The following is a 27,562-nucleotide window of genomic DNA, read 5'->3' as shown; positions in this document are numbered from 1 at the left end:
TCCCACACCAACAACATCTTGGGAGTCATCACTGACCAGCCATAACAACACCTTGCCTACAAGATCAGAACGGACACTCTACAACAAGCGACTCACCTCTTGACCTCTCAAAGACTCTCCATCATCAAGAAAGGTCAAAGCAAGAGTTCGCTACTCATCTGGATGGGTGCAGCTGCAACAACACATAAGCTCATCCTTGGGCAGATACAGGGCAGATCAGTTTACTTGAATGGAATTCCTGCCATTGGACTTCATAGCTACCGTTCCATCACCAGTTCACTGTGGGTGCAGTATATATGATCTACAGGATGCACTGCAGCAAATGACCATGGTTACTTCAACAGCATCTTCCTCCAGTGTGCCCTCTTCCACTGAGACAGATAAGGACAGCAATGTTGTGGGAACGCCATCACCTTCAACTTCTCCTCCAAATTACACACCATCCTAACTTGGTACCTATCAGTGCTCCTACATTCACTGCCTAACACCATTGTGGCCATACAATTGCCTCAGCAACTGCAGAAATTTAACAAAATTACTCATCATCACTTTCTCAGGGCATCTAGGGATGGACAATAAATGTGGCCTTGTCAGCACTATCTATACCGGAACAACATAATAAAAAAGGAATTGGTCCTCCCCTGTACCAATGGGTATCTGGAGTGGTAAGTTTTGCATGGAGCAGTCCTATCTCATAAGTTATTTTACGGACTCCCAGGTGGTCTGTAATTTATCTAGCATGGACAAGATTGTGTTCAATATTTTTGTTAATTGTGAGAGGTTGCAGCCTCTCTTCCACTATTTGAAGCTGTTGTTCGTCGACTTCTAGCTCCACTTCAGTCCTACGCTCCTGATCATTGGCCACCCGGCCCGGAGGGTGGGGAAGCACGTGAGCAAGTCGGAGGATCTCCTCGTGGGTCTACTCCTGGGCCTGGCCAAGGTATCCATTTACAGGTCCAGATTGTGAATGGTTGCTCTGGCTGCCTCCTCTCTTCCGCGATCTTGTCCGTGCCCTGGTGACCCTGGAGATGGAGCATGCGTTATCCACCAGTGCGCTTGACACCTCCCGCTGCTGGTGGGCACCGCAGGGACTGGAGTGTATAGTGGATGCTAGCAACATTATTCATTACATTTATGTTTCCTTTTTTAAGGTTTAGTTCTTTATTAGTTGTGCCTCTTTAAAAGGGGGACATTTTTTCAGCTGTTGACACTGAAGCAACCCAGTGTCTCCTTGCTGGTTTATTTAGAAGCCCAAACTGACCGACACCAAACACAAATGATGCAACATCTGCCTCAACAAGTTCATCCAAATCTTAGTTGCGGCACTCGGAATTTCCCTGCACCTTATTGTTGGGAGGCCAGGACAACAGGGTGATCGATGTCTCCCAGGGCTTATCAGCGAAAGCAAACTCACGCTAAACAAGACCAATCGGCGCGGAGCCGGGGCGGGACTTCCAGCACGGCACACCCCCAGGAAACGCGTGGCTTGATGTGGCGGAGGGAGGACGGGGCTTTCTGTAGTTCTTCGGCGGCGGGGCCATCTCTGGAAGCAAGCAGGGGGCAGGCTGAGTGAACTGCAATACCCAGGGAGGCGCCGCGGCTGCCGGCAGTTCCGGGTACCTGATGTCATTTTTGCCCTGTTGGAATCTGCTGCGAACAGAGAAACATCAGCAGCCCGGATCGCACAGCAAGGAGAGTTAGCGCAAGATCGAACAGCAAGGAGAGTCAGCCCGGATCGCACGGTAAGCAGAGCCCGCCGCACGGTACAGCACGGGGATAGCTTTACACTCACTGCTGGTGCCTGTTTGAAATGGGAGCTGCACCCAATTGTGATCACCTGGGGAAACAGGTGCCACTCGCTCGTTTGTCGTTGGTTTAAAATAACCTCCAACTTGTGATACGTGTCATCTTGTTTTGGGGGAGAAACAAAAGCACAAGGTGGTTAACCGGGTCCGCAATCTGTGTCCCACTTGTCGCTCACCCGTCATTATTTCTCTGACATTTCGACAAGTGGGGTTCAGGTTGAAACTTGATTTTGCCGCAGGAAACTGTACAATGTTCGTTCGTGGGAGTAATCCTGCCCTCAATCCATTAGCAAGGAATGAAAGTTTTTATTTTTCGGTTTCAACGGGAGTTTCAATCTACTCCAGTGTTATTCAGTTCAGGGTACTTGTTTCCTTTAGTGTCATTTGTCAAAAGGAATGAAATGGAGCTGTTGGGGTGAATGCAGCTTTGAAATAGTGCGTACTTGAGGGTGAACAGTACTGTGATCGATCTGCAACATACAATGTGTACTTTGCTTCACATCCCGGCTAAGATGCCTTTCGTGTGGGAATGTGAAAATGAATATCTGTGGCAGATATTTTTATGCGCGTTTTTTGAATATATTCATAATTTAAAAAAAATAATGATTGAGTTGCATAAAAGTAGTGGCATGTCCGGGATAACATCTACGAAATATCACTTTCAAAATACTGTAGTAATACAATAATTGAATTGAGCGCATGATACAAATTTACAATGTTTTCTCATCCCTTGGGTTTTAATTTTATACGTCCCGTTTCCTGTTTGCATCACTCAAATCGTACAATACACAATCAACCATGTGACTGAAAGGTAATTTCAGCATGGGAAATTCCATCATGGTAATAAAACACCGCTGTTCTGTTTAGTTACATTAGAATATTTATATAAAGGTGAGTTTTTGTAGACTATTGCTGCAAAGAGGATCCATGTGTCACGATTTAAAGGTGGAAGTGTAGCATTTAATTGAAAAGAAGCTTCCCCAGTTTAGATGTTGGGTCTAAATTTGCAAGCTGTATTTGTTCAGCTCTTATGCCTTCTTTGCTGCAGAATTGTCTGTAGGCCATTTGGCAGCGGAGAGCTTTGGAACTGACCCAAATCCTTTCCATAATACACTTCCACATGCAAAAGGAATCATTGGGTAACAATGACAGAATGGGACTTCTGGCTCTGCAATAACAAGTACATTTGGCCACTCAGCTGCCTCATTTGCTTCAAGTAATTATCAATCCAGTTTGAGCCTAAAAAGGCTGCTTCCAAATCCCTTTTCCTCTTCCACCCCAGTCCTCCTCATCTGAAGAAGAGTCGGCTTCCTGCTGCCTGTTGCAGAATCTCTGATAGCTCTAGCCACAGGAAAGGTATCCAATGCTATCTCTTAACATACCTCATAATAGAATCATAGAAACTTACAGCACAGAAGGAGGCCATTTGGCCCACTGTGCCTGTGCTGGCCCTTTGAAAGAGCAGCCATGCTTAGTCCCACATTCCCGCATTTTGTCTGTAACCCAGTAAGTTCTTCCTCCTCCTCAAGTACCTGTTCAACTCCCTTTTGAAATGATTTATGGAATCTGCTTTCACCACCTTTTCAGTTGGAGCTTTCCAGATCCCGATAACTGAGTTTAAAAAAAATCTTCGTCTCCCCTCTAGATTTTTTTCCCGTGATTTTGAATCTATGACCTCTAGTTATTGACCCATTCACCAGAGGGAATCATTTTTTCTATCTACTCCATCAAAACCTTTCACCATCTTGAAAACCTCTTGGGTCACCTCTTAACCTTCTCTGTTCCAAGGAGAACCGTCCTAACCTTTCCAACTCTCCTCATAACTGAAGTCCCTTATTCCTGGTAACATCCTGGTAAACCTCCTGTGTACCCTTTCTAATGCCTTTACATCTTTCCTGAAATATGGTACCCAGAATAGTCCACTATACACCAGCTGAGGCCTAACCAATAATTTATAAAGGTCGAGCATGATCTCTTTGCTTTTATATTCTACTTGTCATCTTTAAGGATTTGTGTATATGGACACCTATGTCTCTCTGCTCAATTACACTTTTCAAAATCATGCCATATATGATGTACTTGTATTAGCTTTCCATATTAGTCCTCCCAAAGTGCATTGCTTCACACTTCTCTACATTGAACTCCATCTACCATGCTTCTGCCCATTTCGCCATCCTGTCTGTCATCCTGAAGCATACAGCTATCCTCATCATGATCTACTACTTTGCCAAGTTTCATATCATCTGCAAATGTCTGAATGATAACAGATTAGTAAAAGGGGAAGTGCAACGAGACTTGGGTGTCATGGTACATCAGTCATTGATGGTAGGCATGCAGGTACAGCAGGCAGTTAGAAAGCAAATGGCATGTTGGCCTTCATAGCGAGAGGATTTGAGTATAGGAGCAGAGAGGTCTTGCTGCAGTTGTATAGGGCCTTGGTGAGACCACACCTTGAATATTATGTGCAGTTTTGGTCTAATCTGAGGAAAGACATTCTTGCTATTGAGGGAGTGCAGCGAAGGTTCACCAGACTGATTCCCAGGATGGCAGGGCTGACATATGAAGAAAGACTGGATTGACTAGGCTTATATTCATTGAAATTTAGAAGAATGAGTGGGGATCTCATACAAGCATATAAAATTCTGACGGGATTAGACAGGTTAGATGCAGGAAGAATGTTCCCGATGTTGGGGAAGTCCAGAACCAGGGGGCACAGTCTAAGGTTAAGGGGTAAGCCAGATAGAACCGAGATGAGGAGAAACTTTTTCTCCCAGAGAATTGTGAACCTGTGGAATTCTCTACCACAGAAAGTTGTTGAGGCCAGTTCGTTGGATATATTCAAAAGGGAGTTCGATGTGGCCCTTATGGCTAAAGGGACCAGGGGTTATGGAGAGAAAGCAGGAATGGGGTACTGAAGTTGCATGATCGGCCATAATCATATTGAATGGTGGTGCAGACTCGAAGGGCCGAATGGCCTACTCTTGCACCTATTTTCTATATTTCTATGTCATAATGCTGCTTCCTACACCCGAGTCTAGGTCGTTTATAAAAACTGCAAAGAGTAATGGGCCCAAAACTGACCCTTGGGGAGCATCACAGCAAACTACCTTGCAGTCTGAAAACATCCATCCATCACCACCCTTTGCATATTTGGCATTGGAGCAGCAGCAAAAGAATTGTAGTGACTTGAGGATTAGCAGCACCTGGAGCTTGAAGGAAGGAGATGGGTGGCGACTCCCACAAAGAGCAGTCAAATCTTCAGGCAGCTCGCCCTCTGGTGCATACAAGTGTAGCTCATCCGTTTCAAGGGTGTAGTCATGCATTTGTCAAACTATTTATTTATATGAATCACTAATGGTTTAGCTTACTCACTTTTTTGAAAGGGAAGCAGCATTTTGTTCATAAGATCTGCATGTATGCTGGTGCAAGAAAACAAAAAAAAATGTTTTTGCTAATCTGCCACTTTTCAATATGTGGCAATTTAATTATAAGTAGAGTTTTGCATAAACAAATGTAGACAAGCTGGGTTGTGGCAAGTGCTATCTGAGGTGACGGATATACACTAGTCTATGCAAAATATATATAATTACATATACATTCTGTATGTTTTTTTATTGGGCTAGTATTCTTAATTAGATGGCTGAACCTTTGTGTGAAACTGTGATAATATGATTGTCATAGGTCTTAAAATTCTGTCATAATCTATTTGCTTCCCTGGCCTGCATTAAGACCATTTAAATTTCTTGTTAAATATACTTTTCTTCTCCTGTAGATGTCTCTGAGCAATGACTTTGATGATAATGAGCTGCTGCAGTTGCTGTTTCAGCAGCAGTCTGGATCACTTCCAAATGAGGAGCTTGGTGATGGGATCACGTTCACAGAGGATTGGGGACTGTGTGAGCATGATGTAAGTGTTTAACCCTTATGTCTTTTTTTTTCTCCTCCCCTCCTCACTTGAAGGTGTTTGGGTATGGTTCCACATGTGCTGGACGCCCTCTAATACGTTGCCCAAGTGCCAATTCCTTGTGTGTGAGTTAATTATTGAGTGTGACTAAAGGAACCCCTTCTCATCCCGCCCGCCCCTCCAGCCCACAGCGCAGGGCTGTTGAGATTGTAGTACTCCCAATGACTGCTCAGCTGAGAGCATCTAAATTAACATACAAATCTAACCCGGGGCCTTCTAAACCGAACAGCTTTGTATCGCACCAAGTCTTCAGGAGAGTAATCACGATTAATTGCACAAGCTAAAGCAAAGTACAAGCCACACTTCGCTGCGGAAGGCTTGAGGCCTGCCACAGCCATTCTGCATCACCTCTTTACATCCTGGCTCCTCGAATGCTACTGGGTGCCCATCGACAATATTTACATCAACCTTTTCCTGAGAATCAGCTGGGGTCAGGGGCGGCTATATTTCCAACCTGCCAAAGTTATGGTTGGATTTTAGAAAATGCCAACCTTTTAATGTCTACATTGTAGAAATGCTTTATCACCTGCCTCCTTTGTTCAAATATCTGCTCGCCAACAATGGAACTAGAAGTTGCATCAGCTGGTTTGGAAGCAGCAACAGTAATGTGCCAGTTATTGATAACGTGGGGAAACAACCTTTGCCTTTTCTCCCCACCTCGTGCTGATGGTTTTAGTAGTTATTCATGTTCTATCACATGGTATTATTGGTGCAACCTTTCATTCCCTGAGGTTGTCTCTTGTATTCACAGATGCTGAATGACCACGACACTGAGGATTTCTTCAACTCCATCATTGGTTCTTTTGAGGATGAGACCCCTATCACAATGTCCTGGTCTCCATTGGGTAGTGACAGTGGAATATCAGAAGAAGACAACAACAACTGCAACCATGAAGATAGCCCATCAGGCAGCGATGTCGCACTGTCTGATGGCCCATCGTTTTTTGAAGTCATACATTCCGACCATAACTATTCACTTCATCAGGATTCACCGAATGATGCCAATTGTTTGTACAGTATAAGAATTGAGAACCCTTCAACAGAAACCAATGTCTCGATTGATTTAGGTTAGTACCTCTAGTGTTGCTACATTGTAACTATTTAGCTGTATTTACGGGTCATCTAAGGACATAATTGAACATGGTAAGTGGTTGGATAAGTGACCTGTTTTACTAATGCTGTTTAGAACCAAACGCTTTAAAAATGCATGGCACAGCTGGGACTGACTCTCTTTGGTTTCTCCTTTCTTTCTCTTTCCTAAGTGTCAACCTTGGCTCAGTGGGTAGCACCCTCGCCTCTGAGCTAGAGGTTGTGGGTTCAAGTCCCACTCCAGAGGCTTGAGGAGGAGACATTAAATCGAGAGCCTGTCTGTTTTCTTAAGTGGACATAGATCCCATGGCACTATGTCAAAGAAGAGCAGGGGAGTTATCCTCAGTGTTCTGGCTTATATTTATCCTTCCATCAACATCACTTGAAAAATACAGATCATCTGGTTGCTGTCACATTGCTGTTTGTGGGAGCTTGCTGTGTGCAAATGGGCTCAGAGTTTACTACCTTACAACAGTAACTACACTTTAAAAATACTTCATTTGTCTGTAAAGCACTTTGAGATGACCTGAGGTCGTGAAAGGTGCTATAGAAATGCAAGCATTTATTTTTGTTCTTTTCCTCTTTAACCCACTACCCTATCCCTAGGAGGTCCCTGTGACATTGGGAACTCAACTGGATATGCAATTGGACCATGTGTTCCAACATTCTGTGCCGCCCCTGTATGTTATAGTTCCTCGGTAGCTTTTATATATGATATTGATGCTGACTGCATATTAACCATCAAGGAGGACTAACTGTTGAACTGGCAAACTAGCTGTAAGGACTTCCTGTTGTTCAGTATTCAGGAGTGTAAAGGCCTGCATTGTTACACATAGAATTACATAGAATTATACAGCACATTTGGCCCAACAGGTCTATGTTGGTGTTTATGCTCCACATGAGCCTCCTCCCACCTTACGTAATGTCACCCTATCACCATATCCTTCTATTCCTTTCTCCCCATGTACTTATCTAGCTTCTCCTTAGATGCATCTGATATTCGCCCCAATCATTCCATGTGGTCGCAAGTTCCACATTCTCACCACTCAGTAAAGAAGCTCCTGATTTTAAAGATGTACTTTCTGCTTAATGGTTCACTCAGTTCCTTTCAGGGCAACGTGTTTATTTTTTCTACTCCCAACACCCAACATACCACTTTCTGACTTCAAAAATATCCAAACTCACATCTCCACAAAGACAATGTTGTCTTTTAAATGTATAAACATTTTTTTATTAATGAACTGTGCTTCATGCCTCAGTCTGTCCATAAACAACAGCACTGGCGATTGACAAGCATTATCTAAATTTTGAAAGGAGGGGTGAGGAAGAATAGGTTAAAATATTTCTTCTTCAGTACATAAGTTATTTGTCAAAAATTGTAAGTTTCATTTTTTTTAAACTAAACGACTATCACTTGCTATACATGGTATTCTGCAAAGATGTTATGGTTCTGTCGCCAGCTCCAACTTCATTTTATAACTTTCAGTATTACATTTTTTAAATCATATTTTTAAAATTCAGGTATAAAATAGAAAAGGTGTATTTTGAAAACTTCATTCCAAGTCTCACCAAGGTACTTAATGGGATGAAATGAAAAATGTATGGCAGTTGGGTTGGTGTTTTCCGCATTATCTTTGTAATCTTGGCTGTCAGATGCCAAAGGGTAATCTGTTCGCGTTGGTGATTTACATTCAGTCTAGTCAAGGAGCGACTGACCTCGCTTTCTTACAGCGGGAGAAGGGCTCATGTAATGGGCAGCCCTTGGCTTTCAACCTGCTAAAATTATCTTGCCTGCTCCACACCTGCCCTCCCCCCACCCAAAATGGTTTGTTTTTTGTAAAATTTTATATATGCTAACATTTTCTTGCATTTACCAGGCTACTTAATTAGTGTGCAACAGTTATATTTTTAAATCTCTGAAGTGTCACAGTTAAGATAGGCCAATATTTTTTTACCTCTTAGAAGACTGGGAACCTGACTTTTTGACTGAAAACCCACAAGTTGTTCCTGCAGAAAAAAGCACAGGCCTTGTGACCCTCACCATTGAAGATCTGCAGCAACACCGTAAAACAAATCATGTAAGTGTACATCTATATTAATTCTCACAAATACAGACTTTGAATTCAGATTTATGTAGTGAGTTTTTTGGTGGGTGTACAGAAATATGTGGGTCCTTACGGAAATGAGGTGCTTGTTTTTCTTTCCCCAGCTCCATTATTGCTCCCCAGACATCTCCCAACGTACAATCCACCTTGTCAATAAGGTGGCCAAGTCCTTCTGAAAAGTGGTGAAGGCTGCATCATGTGGCCACAGAGTATTGTTGAAAGTCCTGACACTTTAACTTAATTTGCTCCACCCTATGGAGAAATGCTGTTTTGAGTGAGTCCTCCTGTCCACCATCAGTCCAAGTGAGATGCAGAATATCCATTGTATCGTTCTGTGTTCAGTACAGCACAAGTGCGTTGGATCATAAATATGTGAATGGCAAAACAGAGGCATCCTTCGCTTGCTGTTGTGTACATACACATAAATAGTGACAATAGAAACAAGATGTGTTCTCTCTTGGATGCAGGTAGTGCACAGGCTGGAAGACCTGGTGGTTATTTCAAGAGTGACATTGACTGAGGCCTGGGAACAGGCCTCCTGGTCAACTCCGCAGATAGGGTGTGTGCATGTTGGGGGAGAAAATAAAAATGAATTCAACCAAGAGTGACTTGTTCAGGCAATCAAATAGCAGATTTCTCTTTGTCGTTAAATGGTACTGTTTCGTAATGCGATTTGGATTTTCTGAGTTGTGCAGAGTTAATCGGGATAATTTTAACCCCAACCCCACACGATGGGTAGGAGAGGTTCGGGGGTGGGGGGGGGGTCAAATTGGTAAATGTGCGCAAAGCAAACCCAGCAACAAATGTGCCAACCTCCAGTTTAACTGAGGCGAGATTGGGTGAGTCAGAGTAACCCGCTCTGGAGAAGTGAGTCCATCATTATATTTAAATGAGGCTCGGTTTCTCAGATTTTTGAGAGCCATTTGTATTTAACTGCTGCAGCAGGTAAGTGCCTTTTAGAGCACTGCTTGTGGGCCAGGAGGAGCAGGAGTGCTACCTCCAGCCCCTCAAGCAAATCCGCTGCTGCAATCTGAATTCCACCCCCTGCCCATTTTTTCACACTGCCATGCACCGAGTTCCCCCCCCCCCCCCCCTCCACCATGCCCCCGATCATTTCCTATTGCCAAGGATTGTCCCCAGCTGTGGCCTTCTACCTCTGACTTTGCTACCCAGCAGCAAGCCAGTCTCTCAATCTGGCCAGCTGCCACGCTGGGAAATGGAGTTAAAAAAATGTTAATGACGCCCTGCTGTTGAACTCGGCAGGGTTTTATGTTCCTGTCATTTTCAGGTTTCCTGGCCGAAAACACCCCCCCCCCCCCCCCCCCTCATGTGTCTCATTGAAACATATAAGATTCTGAGAGGCCCTGGCAAGGTAGATGATGAGAGATTGTTTCTGCTGGCTGGAGATTCTAGAACTAGGGGGCAGAGTCTCAGGATAGGGGGTTGGCCATTTAAGACTGAGATGAGGAGGAATTTCTTCACTCAGAGGGTTGTGAATCTTTGGAATTCTCTACTCCCAAGGGCTATGGATGCTGAGTCGTTGAGTATATTGAAGACTGAGACAGATAGATTTTTGGATACTTGGGGAATGAAGGGATATGGGGATCGGGCAAGAAAGTGCAGTTGAAGTAGAAGATCAGCCATGATTTTATTGAATGACAGAGCAGGCTCGAGGGGTCGTATGGCCTACTTCTGCTCCTAATTCTTATGTTTTTATGCTGGAATTGGTGAAGTGATATACATGTGTTTTTAAATTGTGAGAAAATTGCAATTGTTCATCAAAAAGTGTGATTGCAGCGAATGTCAGACATGATCTTTTAATATTTTTCCTGTTCTTTGTCAAGCATTACTTTGAAGAACTGGCTCTAACTGATGAAGAAAAAAGACTTTTATCGAAAGATGGTGTGCAATTACCCACAGATCTACCCCTCACAAAGGTCAGAGCAGCTTCATTGTGGTTTAGCTACCGGGGAAGAGAATTCAAAATATATTTTGCATTAGTTTATTTGTACTTTTTGTTGTTGTAGTGTCTTTATGCGTATTCTGATTAAACATTTACACACTTTATTAACTTTTTACCATTAATAACCAAATACCTTGTGATATTGAGCTTCATGTTGACAGCTGTGGAATGAATGGAGTAGTGATATGACTCCTAGGGCTGTATTTTAGGCGTTTCTGTTTTCGGGGTGAAAATGGAGACTGGGCAGGAAAGTTATCGGCCGGGAATAGTTTACGCTTTGGTAAGGAAGTTTCGGCATCTGGGCCTTTCATCAAGAGGCACAGCATGAAGGGAGGCGTTGTACAACTTTTCGTGGCACAAGAATGGAAACTCGCGAACTAAAGTGCACTCAGAGAGGGGCGGGGGGGGATACCTTAAGAAAAAACACACACAAACATTCCAAAACTACAACACAAATCGCAAAAAACATTAAAAGAACAAACACTTGTACTTTTCTTTGGAGTATGTTACCTTTTTCTGCGCCGCTGGCTATGCTGGGCCGCATTGATTTCCTAGGCAGTTATTGCAGGTGGACAGATCGGGCAAAAGTCCAAAGTACTGCCGGTGACTCAATGAGAGATGTTGCACACCTGGCGCAGCTCTTCCCGGTGGTGCTGCTCAACGCTGCAGCAAAAACGGATTAGAGGATCGCGACGGGCGCAGGAGACCTGAACGCTGCCTTTCACGTCGCTGCAGAACGAAACCTGGAGCGCAAAGGACCGGAAAATCCAATCACTAAGCTTCTGTTGAGCACTCAATCATTTATTCAGGATACAGCTTTACAATTTGATTCTGCTTCTGCTTCTGTTAAATAACTACCAGAACAATTGTATGCTCCAGTTCAGTTATAGAATGTATTACTTTTTAACTGATGGTGAGGTATTATTAGAGTATAAAGTATAGTCGAGTATAAAAGCAGAGAAGTCCTGCTACAACTGTACAGGGTATTGGTGAGGCAGCATCTGGAGTACTGCATGCAGTTTTGGTCTCTGTATTTAAGGAAGGATATACTTGCATTGGAGACTGTTCCGAGAAGGTTCACTAGGTTGATTCCGGAGATGAGGGGGTTGAATTATGAAGATAGGTTGGGACTATACTCATTGGTGTTCAGAAGAATGAGAGGTGATCTTATCGAAACGTATAAGATAATGAGAGGGCTCGACAAGGTGGATGCAGAGAGGATATTTCCACTCGTAGGGGAAACTAAAACAAGGGGACATAGTCTCAGACTAAAGGGCTGCCCATTTAAAACTGAGATGAGGAGGAATTTCTTCTCGGAGGGTTGTAAATCTGTGGAATTCTCTTCCCCAGAGAGCTGTGGAGGCTGGGTCATTGAATATATTTAAGGCAGAGATAGACAGATTTTTGAGCTATAAGGGAGTAAAAGGTTATGGGGAGCGGGCAGGGAAGTGGAATTGAGTCCATGATCAGATCAGCCATGATCTTATTAAATGGTGGAGCAAGCTTGAGGGGTTAAATGACCTACTCCTGCTCCTATTTCTTATGTTCTTATTCTGTGCTGGGTTCTGGGTCCTTGAAGTCCTGAGTGGATGTAAAGTGATTGGCAGCAGGAAAGGAAAGCTCAACTACCACACTGCAGCGATCCAATTGAAAATTTCAAAACTGCGATTGATAGATTTTTGTTAGTTAAGTGTATTAAGGGATATGGAACCTAGGTGATAAATGGAGTTAAGATATAGATCAGCCATGATCTAATTGAATAGTGGAATATGCTTGAGAGGCTGAATGGTCTACTTCTTTTCCCATGCTTCCTGGTGGCTAATCTGAAAGTTGCATTAGCTGACCTCACAGATGCCAAACCTTTCAATCGCTCCATTTCAAATGATTTCCTTACAGCTTGAGAAGTGGTAAAAGTGAAACCAAAATGAATCCATTTTAAATTTCCAAAGAAAATTTACAATGGACCATGCAGTGTCATCATCATCATAGGTGGTCCCTCGAACGAGGATGACTTGCTTCCACGAGAGTTCACAGATGTTTCAATGAAGGACCCAATGTTCCAGTCCTGAACTCCAGTTGAGGGGGTGGAAGATGCCTGTGTGTGAATTTTTTTAACGTGTGGTGACCGTTGCACACCAGCCACCACACAGGCTTGACAGAGCTAGGTCTTTATCCAGTGGCAGGGATTAACCAGGACAACTGGAGACCTGCTCTGCTGCCCGGACCAAGTGCGCAACACACAACATGGCAGAGATGAACAATGAGCATTCATCAATACCCTTCACTGGTAACTTTCCAATAAGAGCATAAGAAATAGAAGCAGGCCATTCGGTCCTTCGAGCCTGCTCTGCCATTCAATATCATGACTGATCTTCTACCTGAACTATACTTTCCTGTCATATCCCTTGATTCTCTTAGAGTCCAAAAATCTATCTCAGCCTTGAATGCACTCAATGACTGAGCATCCACAACCCTCTGGGGTAGAGAATTCCAAAGATTCACAACCTTTGAGTGAAAAAATGTCTCCTCAACTCAGTCCTAAATGGCTGATCCCTTATCTAAGATTGTGACCCTCCAGTTGTAGACCCACCAGCCAGGGTAAACATCCTCCCAGGATCTAACCTGTCAAGCCCTTAAGAATTTTATATGTTTCAACAAGATCACCTCTCATTCATCTAAACTCTAAGGAATATAGGCCTAATCTGCTCAATCTCTCCTCATAGGGCAATCCCCTCTTCCCAGGAATCAGTCTAGTGAACCTTTGTTGCACTGTCTCGTTGCAAGTATATCCTTCCTTGGGTAAGGAGACCAAAACTGTACACAATACTCCAGATGTGGTCTTACCAATGCCCTACATATTTTCAGTAAGACTTCTTTACTCTTGTACTCCAATCCCTTTTGTAATAAGGCTACAAATGCAATGTTATCCTGTCTTATTTGGCAACCACCCTGCAGCGATAGAGAATCGGAGGGGGAAGAGCATTGAATTCAGCAGCTTTGGCACATTCCTCGTAGCTAGTTCTGAGTGGTATTGGCAGAGGCCTGGGAACACATCTCGTGTCTATCCCTTAGGCTGAATGTGGGGCTTGAGCATGTATGCGCAAATACATGTGATGATGGGGAGGAAGAGTCATAGGACTGACAGATTAACACTATCCACTCACCACTGAATGATTTAACACATTCAAACTACCTTGTGTCGATTGAAATTACAAAGAAGTGTCATTAGTTTGGTCGATCAGGCAGTGTCTTTAATTGTTTCATGGAAGGAATAATTCTGAAATTGTCTAAAGTTATCTAAATTAGTGGATGGAATGGATAATGTACTCTCGCTGTAATTCAGGTGATTTTTATTTCACAAAACTTTCATTAAATTCTTGTTGCAGTCAGAAGAAAGAGCACTGAAAAGAATCCGAAGAAAGATTCGAAACAAACAATCTGCACAGGACAGTCGCAAAAAGAAAAAGAATTACATTGATGGACTGGAGAGTCGGTACGATTGCACACATATTTCCCAAATATTGCACTTGCTAGAAATTGATTTTTTTAAAATTAACATCTTGAGCAACAGTCTTAGTTTTCCAGTTAACCGAATAATGTATCTATAAAGTTGTTCAGTGAATTTTAAAATGTTTTGTATCTATGCGCGAACGCCTATTGCCAGTAAATGTATGAAGAATTAAACCAGTATATTAATTAAACTCCAGCAGCTTAGGCGTTCATATTCTTTTCTGTATAATTCCTGCACTACATTCACTATTTAATTATTAAGGGTTACAAGTCATAATTAATTGTATGGTTTAAAATTAACGTTTGATGCATTTGAGCTTATTACTGTTCCTGGAACATAGTTCCTAGTTTCTGATTACAAGCTTGCATTGTGACTACTCTTTCAGCTGTGGCTATTCTAATACAATTTTTGTATTGTAGAGTTGTAGCATGCACTGTCCAAAACCAAGAACTGCAGAGGAAGGTGCAGCATCTTGAGAGCCAAAATATGTACGTACCGCCATGCAGATAAATTTAAGATATTGATATACTTATGAACACAGTCTGTTTATTTATGCTATACCTGACATGGGAATGCTTGATACAGACATTAGGTCTACAATGGGAGAAATAACTAATTCACAGCACTAGCAGTATCCATTACCTTGATGACCATAGAAATTCATATTGGCCTGGAAATCCTGGCCTTCCCGGGTCCGTATGAAGTTTCAACGGACCCGGGAAGACATCGGAAAAGCGGTTTTCAGCGCACAATGCGCATGCGCTGAAAATCGGCTTTTCTGATCTGTCAAGCTGGAGCTTGACAGATGATCCGCAGATCAGGAGCGAGGACATTTGCTTAGGCAAGATTGCGGGATTTACCCATATCTTGCCCAGCATATGTCCTCAAAATTCTTGTGCCTGAAAAAGCAGGCACATAGCCTACTTTTACAGGCGCAAGTGTTTAAAAACATACATAAACATCATAAAATTAAATTAAATAAGCACATTTTATTGTTTTAAAAACTCTGCCCACTAAGGTAAGTTTATTTTTAACCCGAATTACAAAACTTAAAAAAAAAAATCGGAAAAATATTGTTTTTTTCTAAGGCATTTATTAACTTTAATTTCAATTAATTTTAATTATGTGGGGTCTGTTTTTTATTTTTTATTAGTGTGTGTTTGTTTTTTTTTCCCATTAATAGCAATGAGAACTGGTAGATACGGAGTTCTCATTGCTAGTAATGGGAAAGCTGTGGAATACATACCTGATTGGCTGAGCAGTCACATGTGACTGCATCTTCTGCATGGGAACCCTCCGGACGGGAGCGCACTTTACGTCGCGGGAAGAGAAGACCTCCCCAACGGAATCCAAGGCGCCTCCTAGACCACCAGGTAGATTCATAAAAATTCTCCGGTCGGAGGCAATTGCCATTTAAATGGCCATTCAGGGCCATTTAAAAATAAAAATTAGAACAAGACAGTAATTGACATGGAGGCAGTCACATGTCAAGCCAGTGGAGTGAAGTCTGAGGGATTTCTAATGGCAGCTGAGCCCCTTCATAACCTGGCTGAAATTACTTCCAGAGAGTGTTTTTATTCTGGGTCCTGTATTTATTTTGTTTCTCTCTGTGCATGATGGCTATCATAGTGGACATTAGCCAGGAATCTTTGGACCCAAGTTTTGGGTGGAGTTGCTCCTATTTTTTTTGAGCAACTAGTTTAGTTTGGAGTATCTTACAAACGCAATTCTCGGCATTTAGTTTGCTCCAGTTCTAGTGAGTTAGTTTAGTTTCGTCTTAGTTCAGTTTTTTTTTTCAAAACGGGGCGTTACCAGCCACTTATGCATGTTTTGCAAGTTTAGGCACCGAAAAGTTACTCCAAACTAACTTATAACGGAGTAAGTGGTGACTTTTGTACGCTCAGAAAAACCTTGCGTACACTTTAGAATTAGGCGCAGGTAGCCAGAGATGAGGGCGAAGGGAAGTTAGAGGGAAATTAGGGGATTTTCCAAAGCATTAAACACTTCACTTTAAAAAAAAAAAATAAAAAAATAAAGAACCAGCATCAATAATAAATGATAAATAAATCAATAAATAAAAAACATTCAATAAATCATTAAATAAAAAAGTTCCTACCTCATCTACCCGTTCGGGAGACCGGCCAAGGCTAGGGGCTGCGTGCTGCAAGCTGGAAATTGGCACTCTGCCTGCTCCAGGAGGTAATTCGGCCAGGGCCAGGGGCTGCGTGCAGGCTGGAAATCGGCACTCTGCAGGAGCCCATTCGGCCAGGGCTAGGGGCTGCAGGCTGGCAATCGGCACTCTGCCCTCTCCAGGAGCCCATTTGGCCAGGGCTAGGGGCTGCGTGCTGCGGCCCCTCCCACACAGTCAGCAGCACACGCACACAGAATCTGGGGGCCAGGAGCTACTGCGCAGACTCCACTGCGCACGCGGCAGCTGCTGGCACTGTTTGTTTGGCCCACCCCCCCCGCCCCTGTTGTTATGCTGCATCGCGCTGATTGCTGAACAGGCCTGCTGCACTCGGAGAATCGCAAGGTAAGTAGGCAGGCCTCTCGGAGGTGCGCCGTTTTAGCGGATATCAGAAACTTGGCCCCTTTGTGTGGCTGGTTGACTGCACGATGATTGCTAATTGGAGTTGTGAAGTAATCCATGCTAATCACCAACTGATTGTTGAGAAATAGCGATTTTGCTATGTAATTTTCTGGCTTACAAAATACTTGTTTTGTCACCGTGTATCAATGAAGATAATGAATATACATAATGAAGCAAAATACAATATAAAACTTGGGGATAAAGGAACTGTTTTTTTAGTTATCTCTCCAACCAGCTTATTATGGTACATTAATAAGGGAAAAAAGTAGAAATTGATTTTCAGTTTATTTTGTTATAGATCTCTAATTGAACAGCTGAGGAAGCTGCAAACGTTGGTCGTGCGAAGCACCACCAAAACTGCTAACACCAGTACTTGCATTATGGTAAGAATAAGATATTGAACTGTTAAGTTGTGTGTTAAGTGTGTCTGGTCTGTGATTAACAGTGCTATTCTGCTACTTCAGTAGCTTAGTGTGTAAATGCACTGCCAGGTAAGAGTGCTTGATTATTATCATACTTGCCTTTTATATATTGTGATATTGCTCCAAAGTCACACCAATGTCTTTTCACAATGAATTACACTTAAAATGCAGGCAAAACATGGCATTCTAATTTGCATCAGCAAAGCCCTGCAAGAAGAAATGTGGTTAATGGCCAGTTAATTTTTTTTTTGTGGTTGAGGAAGGAACATTGGGCTGGACACTAGACAAACTCCCTACTCTTCAAATAGTGCCATGGAATCTTTAACATCTTCCTGAATCACCGGAATAAGAAAGCCGTATTCTTTTCAAGTCTCAACTGAAGGACCAAACCTGTACTAGTGTAGCACTCCTTCAGTACTGCATGAAAGTGTTGCCCCAGATTATGAGCTCGAGCCCACAGTCTTTTGTACCATGTGCTACCAACTGAACCAAATAGCCCAGGAAGGTCCCAGGGTTGATCTCCTGGTTGTGGGGTTGGCTTATCTTGGTTGGGGAGCTGTAGTTGTTTACTGGACTGGGATGGAGGATAAAACAACTTAGATTCCACATGATCTCATTCAAGTGACTCTGTGCAGAGATCCAATAAAGACAGGATCAGAAATAGCTGTGCTGCTGCCCTCCCGAAGTATGGCATGGGGATGACAGCTGAGATTGTGAAACTGCACTTAAACATGATTCAGTGCTCAAAAGAGAGGAGAAAAGGAGTAGAAAATAGTTCTGTAGTTAAAAGTGCTTTTAATAGTTTTCTTGCTGACCATTAAGTTTATAAAAAAAAAACGTTCCCAGCTGCTGTCATTACTGGGCTATATTGGAGGATAATCTCTAATTGGCTTTTACAAGTTTTTTTTGTTTCTATTCCGTTCATCTGTATATCTCTCCATGTTGTCTTCCATCCATTGGTTGAGCAGATCGCCATGACTTGTAGGTTTCTCATGGATGGCTCCCTAATGGCACCTTTGGTTGTGTACAGTAGAAAGCTATCACTGTGTCTGGCTTTGTTTTATCTATATTGTATTGTTCCATTTATTAATGACCAGTAAAGTTCATTGCCTCCTATTTTTTCTTCTAGGTGTTCCTGTTTTCTTTTACACTTATCATTTTCCCAAGCATCAACCCTTTTGGTACAAAGCTGGGACCCCAGGAAGAGTCATATAGTGGTAAGAATTTGTTTTAAAGTATGGATAAGAAGCACCAGTCCATGCTGCTGAATATTAATAGATCTAAATACCTGGGCGAAATCAGTAAACTGTCTTTGAATTCTTGCTCTGTTGTATAAATATTAATTAATTTATTATTTATTGGTCCTTTATTAATTTAATGCGTTCCTGTTTAGATATTCCCAAGTACATCTTTCCTAGTTTTCAAGATACACAGTAAGAAAATAGCATAATTTTAAGGATCTGCAACAAAGTTGTAGAAACATAGACATAGAAACATAGAAAATAGGTGCAGGAGTCGGCCATTCGGCCCTTCTAGCCTGCACCGCCATTCAATGAGTTCATGGCTGAACATTCAACTTCAGTACCCCATTCCTGCTTTCTCGCCATACCCCTTGATCCCCCTAGTAGTAAGGACCTCATCTAACTCCTTTTTGAATATATTTAGTGAATTGGCCTCAACAACTTTCTGTGGTAGAGAATTCCACAGGTTCACCACTCTCTGGGTGAAGAAGTTCCTCCGCATCTCGGTCCTAAATGGCTTACCCCTTATCCTTAGACTGTGACCTCTGGTTCTGGACTTCCCCAACATTGGGAACATTCTTCCTGCATCTAACCTGTCTAACCCCGTCAGAATTTTAAATGTTTCTATGAGGTCCCCTCTCATTCTTCTGAACTCCAGTGAATACAAGCCCAGTTGATCCAGTCTTTCTTGATAGGTCAGTCCCGCCATCCCGGGAATCAGTCTGGTGAACCTTCGCTGCACTCCCTCAATAGCAAGAATGTCCTTCCTCAGGTTAGGAGACCAAAACTGTACACAATACTCCAGGTGTGGCCTCACCAATGCCCTGTACAACTGTAGCAACACCTCCCTGCCCCTGTACTCAAATCCCCTTGCTATGAAGGCCAACATGCCATTTGCTTTCTTAACCGCCTGCTGTACCTGCATGCCAACCTTCAATGACTGATGTACCATGACACCCAGGTCTCTTTGCACCTCCCCTTTTCCTAATCTGTCACCATTCAGATAATAGTCTGTCTCTCTGTTTTTACCACCAAAGTGGATAACCTCACATTTATCCACATTATACTTCATCTGCCATGCATTTGCCCACTCACCTAACCTATCCAAGTCGCTCTGCAGCCTCACAGCATCCTCCTCGCAGCTCACACTGCCACCCAACTTAATGTCATCCGCAAATTTGGAGATACTACATTTAATCCCCTCATCTAAATCATTAATGTACAATGTAAACAGCTGGGGCCCCAGCACAGAACCTTGCGGTACCCCACTAGTCACTGCCTGCCATTCTGAAAAGTACCCATTTACTCCTACTCTTTGCTTTCTGTCTGACAACCAGTTCTCAATCCATGTCAGTACACTACCCCCAATCCCATGTGCTCTAACTTTGCACATCAATCTCTTGTGTGGGACCTTGTCGAACGCTTTCTGAAAGTCCAAATATACCACATCAACTGGTTCTCCCTTATCCACTCTACTGGAAACATCCTCAAAAAATTCCAGAAGATTTGTCAAGCATGATTTCCCTTTCACAAATCCATGATGACTTGGACCTATCATGTCACCTCTTTCCAAATGCACTGCTATGACATCCTTAATAATTGATTCCATCATTTTACCCACTACCGATGTCAGGCTGACCGGTCTATAATTCCCTGTTTTCTCTCTCCCTCCTTTTTTAAAAAGTGGGGTTACATTGGCTACCCTCCACTCCATAGGAACTGATCCAGAGTCAATGGAATGTTGGAAAATGACTGTCAACGCATCCGCTATTTCCAAGGCCACCTCCTTAAGTACTCTGGGATGCAGTCCATCAGGCCCTGGGGATTTATCGGCCTTCAATCCCATCAATTTCCCCAACACAATTTCCCGGCTAATAAGGATTTCCCTCAGTTCCTCCTCCTTACTAGACCCCCCGACCCCTTTTATAACCGGAAGGTTGTTCGTGTCCTCCTTCGTGAATACCGAACCAAAGTACTTGTTCAATTGGTCTGCCATTTCTTTGTTCCCCGTTATGACTTCCCCTGATTCTGACTGCAGGGGACCTACGTTTGTCTTTACTAACCTTTTTCTCTTTACATATCTATAGAAACTTTTGCAATCCATCTTAATGTTCCCTGCAAGCTTCTTCTCATACTCCATTTTCCCTGCCCTAATCAAACCCTTTGTCCTCCTCTGCTGAGTTCTAAATTTCTCCCAGTCCCCAGGTTCGCTGCTATTTCTGGCCAATTTGTATGCCACTTCCTTGGCTTTAATACTATCCCTGATTTCCCTTGATAGCCACGGTTGAGCCACCTTCCCTTTTTTATTTCTATGCCAGACAGGAATGTACAATTGTTGTAGTTCATCCATGCGGTCTCTAAATGTCTGCCATTGCCCATCCACAGTCAACCCCTTAAGTATCATTCGCCAATCCATCCCAGCCAATTCATGCCTCATACCTTCAAAGTTAGCCTTCTTTAAGTTCTGGACCATGGTCTCTGAATTAACTGTTTCATTCTCCATCCCAATGCAGAATTCCACCATATTATGGTCACTCTTCCCCAAGGGGCCTCGCACAACGAGATTGCTAATTAATGCTTTCTCATTACATAACACCCAGTCTAAGATGGCCTCCCCCCTAGTTGGTTCCTCGACATATTGGTCTAAAAAACCATCCCTTATGCACTCCAGAAAATCCTCCTCCACCGTATTGCTTCCAGTTTGGTTAGCCCAATCTATGTGCATATTAAAGTCACCCATTATAACTGCTGCACCTTTATTGCACTCACCCCTAATTTCCTGTTTGATGTCCTCCCCAACATCACTACTATTGTTTGGAGGTCTGTACACAACTCCCACTAACGTTTTTTGCCCTTTGGTGTTCTGCAGCTCTACCCATATAGATTCCACATCATCCAAGCTAATGTCCTTCCTAACTATTGCCTTAATCTCCTCCTTAACCAGCAATGCTACCCCACCTCCTTTTCCTTTTATTCTATCCTTCCTGAATGTTGAATACCCCTGGATGTTGAGTTCCCAGCCCTGCTCATCCTGGAGCCACGTCTCCGTAATCCCAATCACATCATATTTGTTAACATCTATTTGCAAGTTAATTCATCCACCTTATTGCGGATACTCCTTGCATTAAGACACAAAGCCTTTAGGCTTGTTTTTTTAACACCCTCTGTCCTTTTAGAATTTTGCTGTACAATGGCTCTTTTTGTTCTTTGCCTTGGGTTTCTCTGCCCTCCACTTTTCCTCATCTCCTTTCTGTCTTTTGTTTTTGCCTCCTTTTTGTTTCCCTCTATCTCCCTGCATTGGTTCCCATCCCCCTGCCATATTAGTTTAACTCCTCCCCAACAGCACTAGCAAACACTCCCCCGAGGACATTGGTTCCGATTCTGTACTTCATATAAAATTGAAGTTGGTTGCTATGTGTTCTGTACTGAATTGTGTATGAGCTAGTAACTGCTGCTGAACACCTTGCAATGTCATGTGATTTATGCCTTTTGAGTTGGGCATCAGAATGCATGAACACTTTCAATAACAACAATAGCTTCCATTTTATATAGCCCTTTAAATGTAGAAAAACATCACGAGACATTTCAGGGACTTGAGGGAAGAAATGGATGCCAAGCCAAAGAAGGGGTTATTAGGCAGGATGACCATAAGCTTAGTCAAAAAGATGGATTTTAAGGAAGATCTTAAAGGAGGAGAAGCGTTTATAGAGGGAATTGTAGAGTGTTGTCTTGGTGGCTGAGGGCATAGCTGCCAGTGGTGGGGTGAAAGGAGGTTGGAGTCAAAGGTATGGGGATGTAGCACTGGGACAGGTTACAAAGTATGGAAGGGGTGAGGTCATAGTGAGGTTCAAACACAAGCAGGAGAAATTTGAATTTGAGCCATTCACTTGTTATAACTCCTTTCACTTCAGAACTGCACTCATTCTGCCACAGCAATCCAAAATATGTCTTTTTTTTCCCCCCTGAAATATATCCAAAGAAATATAGACATTTATATGCATCAAATACTTCATTTTAATTTGAAAAGAGTGAGTTTGCAAGGCTTTAATTCAGTCAAAGTACTCTATTGATAAACTGCTTGAGTTTCACGTTCATTGTTTGTGCTGTTACTACAACTCTTCAATTTGAATTGTAACCTTGTAAACTCATCTGTTTTAAAAGAAAAAAAGAATTTCAGTGACTGGTGTCTGTAGCCCTTATGTGAAAAGTATTTTGAAGGTACTTTCATGATATGGAAAACTGTAAAATTAGTGCACAAGTATTTTTGCTCAAACGTGGGTAAGAATTAATTTAGTTTTGGAACAAGGTTACAAGAAAAAGAAGATATTTTAAATGTTCCAATGTGCTGCTCCGGAAACACATTTTGTGATTACAGTGACTATATCTGTGGAACTATCCGTATGTGCTTAGTTGCAGTTTTTAAAAAAAAGAGACTAAATAAGGCACACTATTGAATGGTGTTGACAAGGGATTGGAGAACAAATATACCACTTATGTATACCACCACTGATGTGTGCAGTTCTGGCCACCTAGTCTTGGGAAGGATATTTTGTTCTCAGAGTAGAAAGGCAAGAAACGGGGTATTAGGAATTTAAAAGTTAAATTTAATGATGAAATGGAGAAAGACTAAAGAAATTGGACTTGTTTTACTTGCGAAAAGTGAGAGATTCCAAATGAAGTTTCAAAATTATGAAGGGAATTGGCACATTTGATGCAGGCAAATTGCTTTCTGTGGTGATGGGTTCAAGTACCAGGGTCACAAGTTTTAACAATTAAGGAGTTGGGGTTAATATTGGGAATTGCTGTTTCAGCAATGTAATTTACCAAAATAATCTCCCAGTTATCATCAACAGTCTTGAAGATCAGGCCCTCAAATCTGGCAACAAGCTCGTGGTCTACAGGGCTGTAGTGATACCCGCCCTCCTGTATGGCTCAGAGATGTGGACCATGTACAGTAGACACCTCAAATCGCTGGAGAAATACCACCAATGATGTCTCCGCAAGATCCTGCAAATCCCCTGGGAGGACAGACTCACCAACATTAGCGTCCTCGACCAGGCCAACATCCCCAGCATCGAAGCACTGACCATACTCGACCAGCTCCGTTGTGTGGCCACATTGTTCGCATGCCTGACACAAGACTCCCAAAGCAAGCGCTCTACTCTGAACTCCTACACGGCAAACAAGCCCCAGGTGGGCAGAGGAAACATTTCAAGGATGCCCTCAAAGCCTCCTTGATAAAATGCAACATCCCCACCGACACCTGGGAGGCCCTGGCCAAAGACCGCCCTAAGTGGAGGAAGAGCATCCGGGAGGGTGCTGAGTACCTCGAGTCTCGTCGCAGAGAGCATGCAGAAAACCAGCGCGGGCAGTGGAAGGAGCGTGTGGCAAACCAGCCCCACCCACCCTTTCCTTCAACGACTGTCTGTCCCACCTGTGACAGAGACTGTAATTCCCGTATTGGACTGTTCAGTCACCTAAGAAGAACTCACTTTTAGAGTGGAAGCAAGTCTTCCTCGATTTCGAGGGACTGCCTATGATGATGATGATGATGATGATGATGATGTACAGCCCTGTCTGAGGAGACCTTTTCAGATCTGAGACCTTATTTGCACTCTGTTGTTAGCCACAGTCAGTGAGACTCCTTTGTTGAATCAGAAGGGATTGCTGCCTTTACCCTTCTGGATGCTTATCTAAGTCTGTCAATTGCTAAATACTACACATTGGCTGAGTGCTAGACCTTCATTATGAGGGTTAGTAATTTGGCCTCAGAAGATGCCCTATTATCCAAAATAAGCAAATTGTTTTAAGCTGGTTCTTGCTAATCGCATTGTTCTGTGGAAGGTGTACATTCTGTTCCATGGATTATAATGTTAATTCCTTTCCTCTTTTACAGTACTTTCCCGGACATTACTAAATAGCAATTCATCCCATGTGCGCATGGTGCCGAATACCCACAATCCGGACACTGAGCCAGAGGTAATGCAAGAGAATCATGTGTTGGATCAACAAGTTTCTCAAGCATTATTGTCAGGAAGTCAGAACAGCACAACTGAAGCTTCAGACTTGGGGAAGGCAGAATCTGCTTCAACATTAAACAGCAATTCCTCTTCAGACATGGATAGAATAGTAAAAGCTATTGTCCAAGGTGATGCAAGCCTGGGAGGGGCGACTTCAGGAAGTGAAAACGGGGGCTATGGCATCTCGGCTTCACCAGAGAACAAGCCAAACTGGACAGAGCACACCACAACAGTGATAATAAAAGCACATCCACGGTCAGACGAAATGTAACTGGTGTGCAGGGCATTTCCTGACATTGAATCCTGAATTGTACGTCATTTGTTTTTGAAATTGAGGAGTAAAGTGAGCGTATGTTTTTCATATACTCAGGCACTGCATAGGTTTGTTCTTTGATGTATTGTGCATCTTTGGTCAGTGAAAGAGACTTGGCACCATTTGTGGGAATGGGTTGGTATAAAAAAATGTGTTTATTTTTTACACTGTCATAAATTGAATAGTCCCAAATTTTTGAGGAAAGATGGCAGTTACCAAAATCAAGTATTTTAAGTGTGTACAAATAATTCAACCCTGCAATATCATAATTATGGGTTTATAAGTTTGGCCAATTTTTAGAAACACTTCATATTTTGCATCTTCTGCATATACTACTCTACATTATTTCCCTCCTCAAGTTCCTCTTAAAAGAAACCTCTCCAGTCCCAGTGCTGTTGATTCACCTTGTTGGATGTTGCATTACTCTATTTGGAATGTCACATGTAATAAAGTTTCTTCAGCATTAGATTGTGCAGCTGAAGGGGCCAAATGTATTTTCTGTGCACTATACAGTGGTGCACCTCTCAACTGACCCTCCTTGCTTTTGTTACATTTTCCTTCATAATAACTCCCAATATAATTGTCTCCCACTGTATTTGTAACCTATTTTGTGAAGCTTGTTCCTTTTCTTCTCCCTTTTTATTCTTCGAGTATTCAGGGATTTTTTTTGTTATTTTCATTTCCTGTTCCTCATTTGACTTGTGTAATGCCTGGAACCCGAGAAGGCAAACATGTTGTCTGTCTACGCCTGTTTTTTTTTAACCAAGCTCCTTGTAATCATTACCACAGATTGCCAGCAATTGCCAAGGCATAACTCCTCTCCTTCCCCTTTACCTTCTGGGATGAGCAACCAACTCTGCTCGGCATCTTATGGTTGATGCAGCTCGAAATTGGTCACTGAGCTGTTCTGAGCTCAAACATAAATTTGATCTCTGTAGCACTGTTTGTTTACCAGTGCCTCCTTGTTATCTTAAACTTGTCATGTTGTAATATAGTCCAGCATATAACGTAAGGGCTGGTCACATGGTTAATCGATGATTGGGAAATGTGACAGTTGGGACGTTGTCTACTAGGAACAGGAGTAGACCATTCAGGCTCTCAAGCCTGTTGCACCGTTCAATTAAATCATGGCTGATCTGTATCTTAATTCTATTTACCCGCCTTGGTTCCATATCCCTTGATACCCTTGCCTAACAAAAATCTATTAATCTCAGTTTTGAAATTCACAATTGACCTCGCCTCAACAGCTTTTTGGGGAAGAGTGTTCCAGATTTCCACTATCTTTTTGTATGAAGTATACTCAGAGACCTCTGACCAATGGCTCAACTGTTGTGTTAACAGATTGAGAGGTCACTAGTAATTTTAAGACAATTTTAAGTAGACTTTTTGAGGCAGTAGAGTTCTAACTGGCCTTCAAATCACAACTTCTTTTGCTTACTACTGAAGACCCTGCTTGGTATTCCCAGTGACTGGAGCAAACTGGTTGGTGGTGTCATAGGGTCCAAGTTTCGGGCCGTGCCTAAAACGGCGAAGCCCGGACTGGGACGCCCGTTTTTCGCGCCACAAAGTGCGCCTAAAAAACAAACTCACCTATTCTCCGGCTCCCTGCAGGTCCTCTGGAGCTGGGCGTGGCGCAGCACGAGCTGTGGGGGGCGGAGCCAGGTCCCTGCACTGAAAACAGTGCCGGGACCTCTGCATAGGCGCTACAGTGGGCGCGCACATGCAGTAGCTCCAGGCGCCCAAAACTGTGGGAGGGGCCCGAAGCACGCAGCCCCTAGCCCTGGCCGAATGGCCTCACTGGGGCTGCGTGGATAGAGCTCACCTCCCACCCAACCCGATCCGACTTGACTCCCGTTCCCCGGACCCGAATCGACTCCCCCCCCCCCCCCCCCCACCCGGCGACCCGAACTACGCTCTTTCCTCCTCCCCCCCCCCCCCGACCTACGCTCTTCCCCTCCCCCCCCCCCCCCCGACCTCCGCGACTCTTTCCCCCCCCCCCCCACCTCCGCGACCCCCCCTCCACGACCCCCACCCCGCCCTGGACCCGAGGAACTGACGCCACCTACCTGTAAATCCAGCCCGAAGTCTTGGGCCCGGCCTTTCAGCCTCCTTCTCTCCCTCCCTCCCCTCTACTTCCCTCCACTCCCCTCTCCTCTCCTTCCCTCTTTCCCCTCTCCTTCCCTCTTTCCCCTCTCCTTCCCTCTTTCCCCTCTCCTTCCCTCTCTCTCCCCTCTCCTTCCTTCCTCCCCTCCCTCTCCTTCCCTCCTCCTCCCCTCTCTCTCCTTCCCTCCTCCTCCCCTCTCTCTCCTTCCCTCCTCCTCCCCTCTCTCTCCTTCCCTCCTCCTCCCCTCTCTCTCCTTCCCTCCTCCTCCCCTCTCTCTCCTTCCCTCCTCCTCCCCTCTCTCTCCTTCCCTCCTCCTCCCCTCTCTCTCCTTCCCTCCTCCTCCCCTCTCTCTCCTTCCCTCCTCCTCCCCTCTCTCTCCTTCCCTCCTCCTCCCCTCTCTCTCCTTCCCTCCTCCTCCCCTCTCTCTCCTTCCCT

General features: G+C 43.5%; 1 protein-coding gene across 2 annotated transcripts; it reads left to right on the top strand.

Annotated features, from left to right (window-relative positions):
* Positions 1-1,585: 1,585 nt before the first annotated feature.
* Positions 1,586-26,897, top strand: creb3l3l (cAMP responsive element binding protein 3-like 3 like). 2 transcript variants are annotated; one of them, XM_070868348.1, is made up of 10 exons: positions 1,586-1,742; positions 5,578-5,712; positions 6,521-6,836; positions 8,824-8,936; positions 10,808-10,900; positions 14,313-14,419; positions 14,857-14,925; positions 17,326-17,410; positions 18,579-18,666; positions 24,587-26,897. In XM_070868348.1, exons 2-10 carry the CDS (start codon positions 5,578-5,580, stop codon positions 24,979-24,981), a joined length of 1,401 nt encoding a protein of 466 aa, XP_070724449.1. In that variant the 5' UTR covers positions 1,586-1,742; the 3' UTR covers positions 24,982-26,897. The 2 variants fall into 2 exon arrangements, with proteins under 2 accessions (XP_070724449.1, XP_070724448.1); XM_070868347.1 differs by having other exon boundaries at positions 1,587-1,742; positions 8,821-8,936.
* The last annotated feature ends 665 nt before the right edge of the window (positions 26,898-27,562 follow it).

The sequence above is a fragment of the Pristiophorus japonicus genome, chromosome 2, assembly GCF_044704955.1.
Source record: "Pristiophorus japonicus isolate sPriJap1 chromosome 2, sPriJap1.hap1, whole genome shotgun sequence".
In the NCBI taxonomy this organism is placed as follows: Eukaryota; Metazoa; Chordata; class Chondrichthyes; family Pristiophoridae; genus Pristiophorus; species Pristiophorus japonicus.
Note: the sequence above shows the minus strand (reverse complement) of the source record. Positions and strands in the feature narration are given on the sequence as shown.

What these genes read in the sequence shown, in the direction of transcription:
- creb3l3l (XM_070868347.1), top strand. Translation starts at nt 5,578, where the DNA reads ATGTCTCTGAGCAATGACTTTGATGATAATGAGCTGCTGCAGTTGCTG. An exon ending in CAATGTCTCGATTGATTTAG is followed by an intron (nt 6,837 to 8,820) that starts GTTAGTACCTCT and finishes TTTACCTCTTAG; the next exon opens with AAGACTGGGAACCTGACTTT. An exon ending in ATTGATGGACTGGAGAGTCG is followed by an intron (nt 14,420 to 14,856) that starts GTACGATTGCAC and finishes TTTGTATTGTAG; the next exon opens with AGTTGTAGCATGCACTGTCC.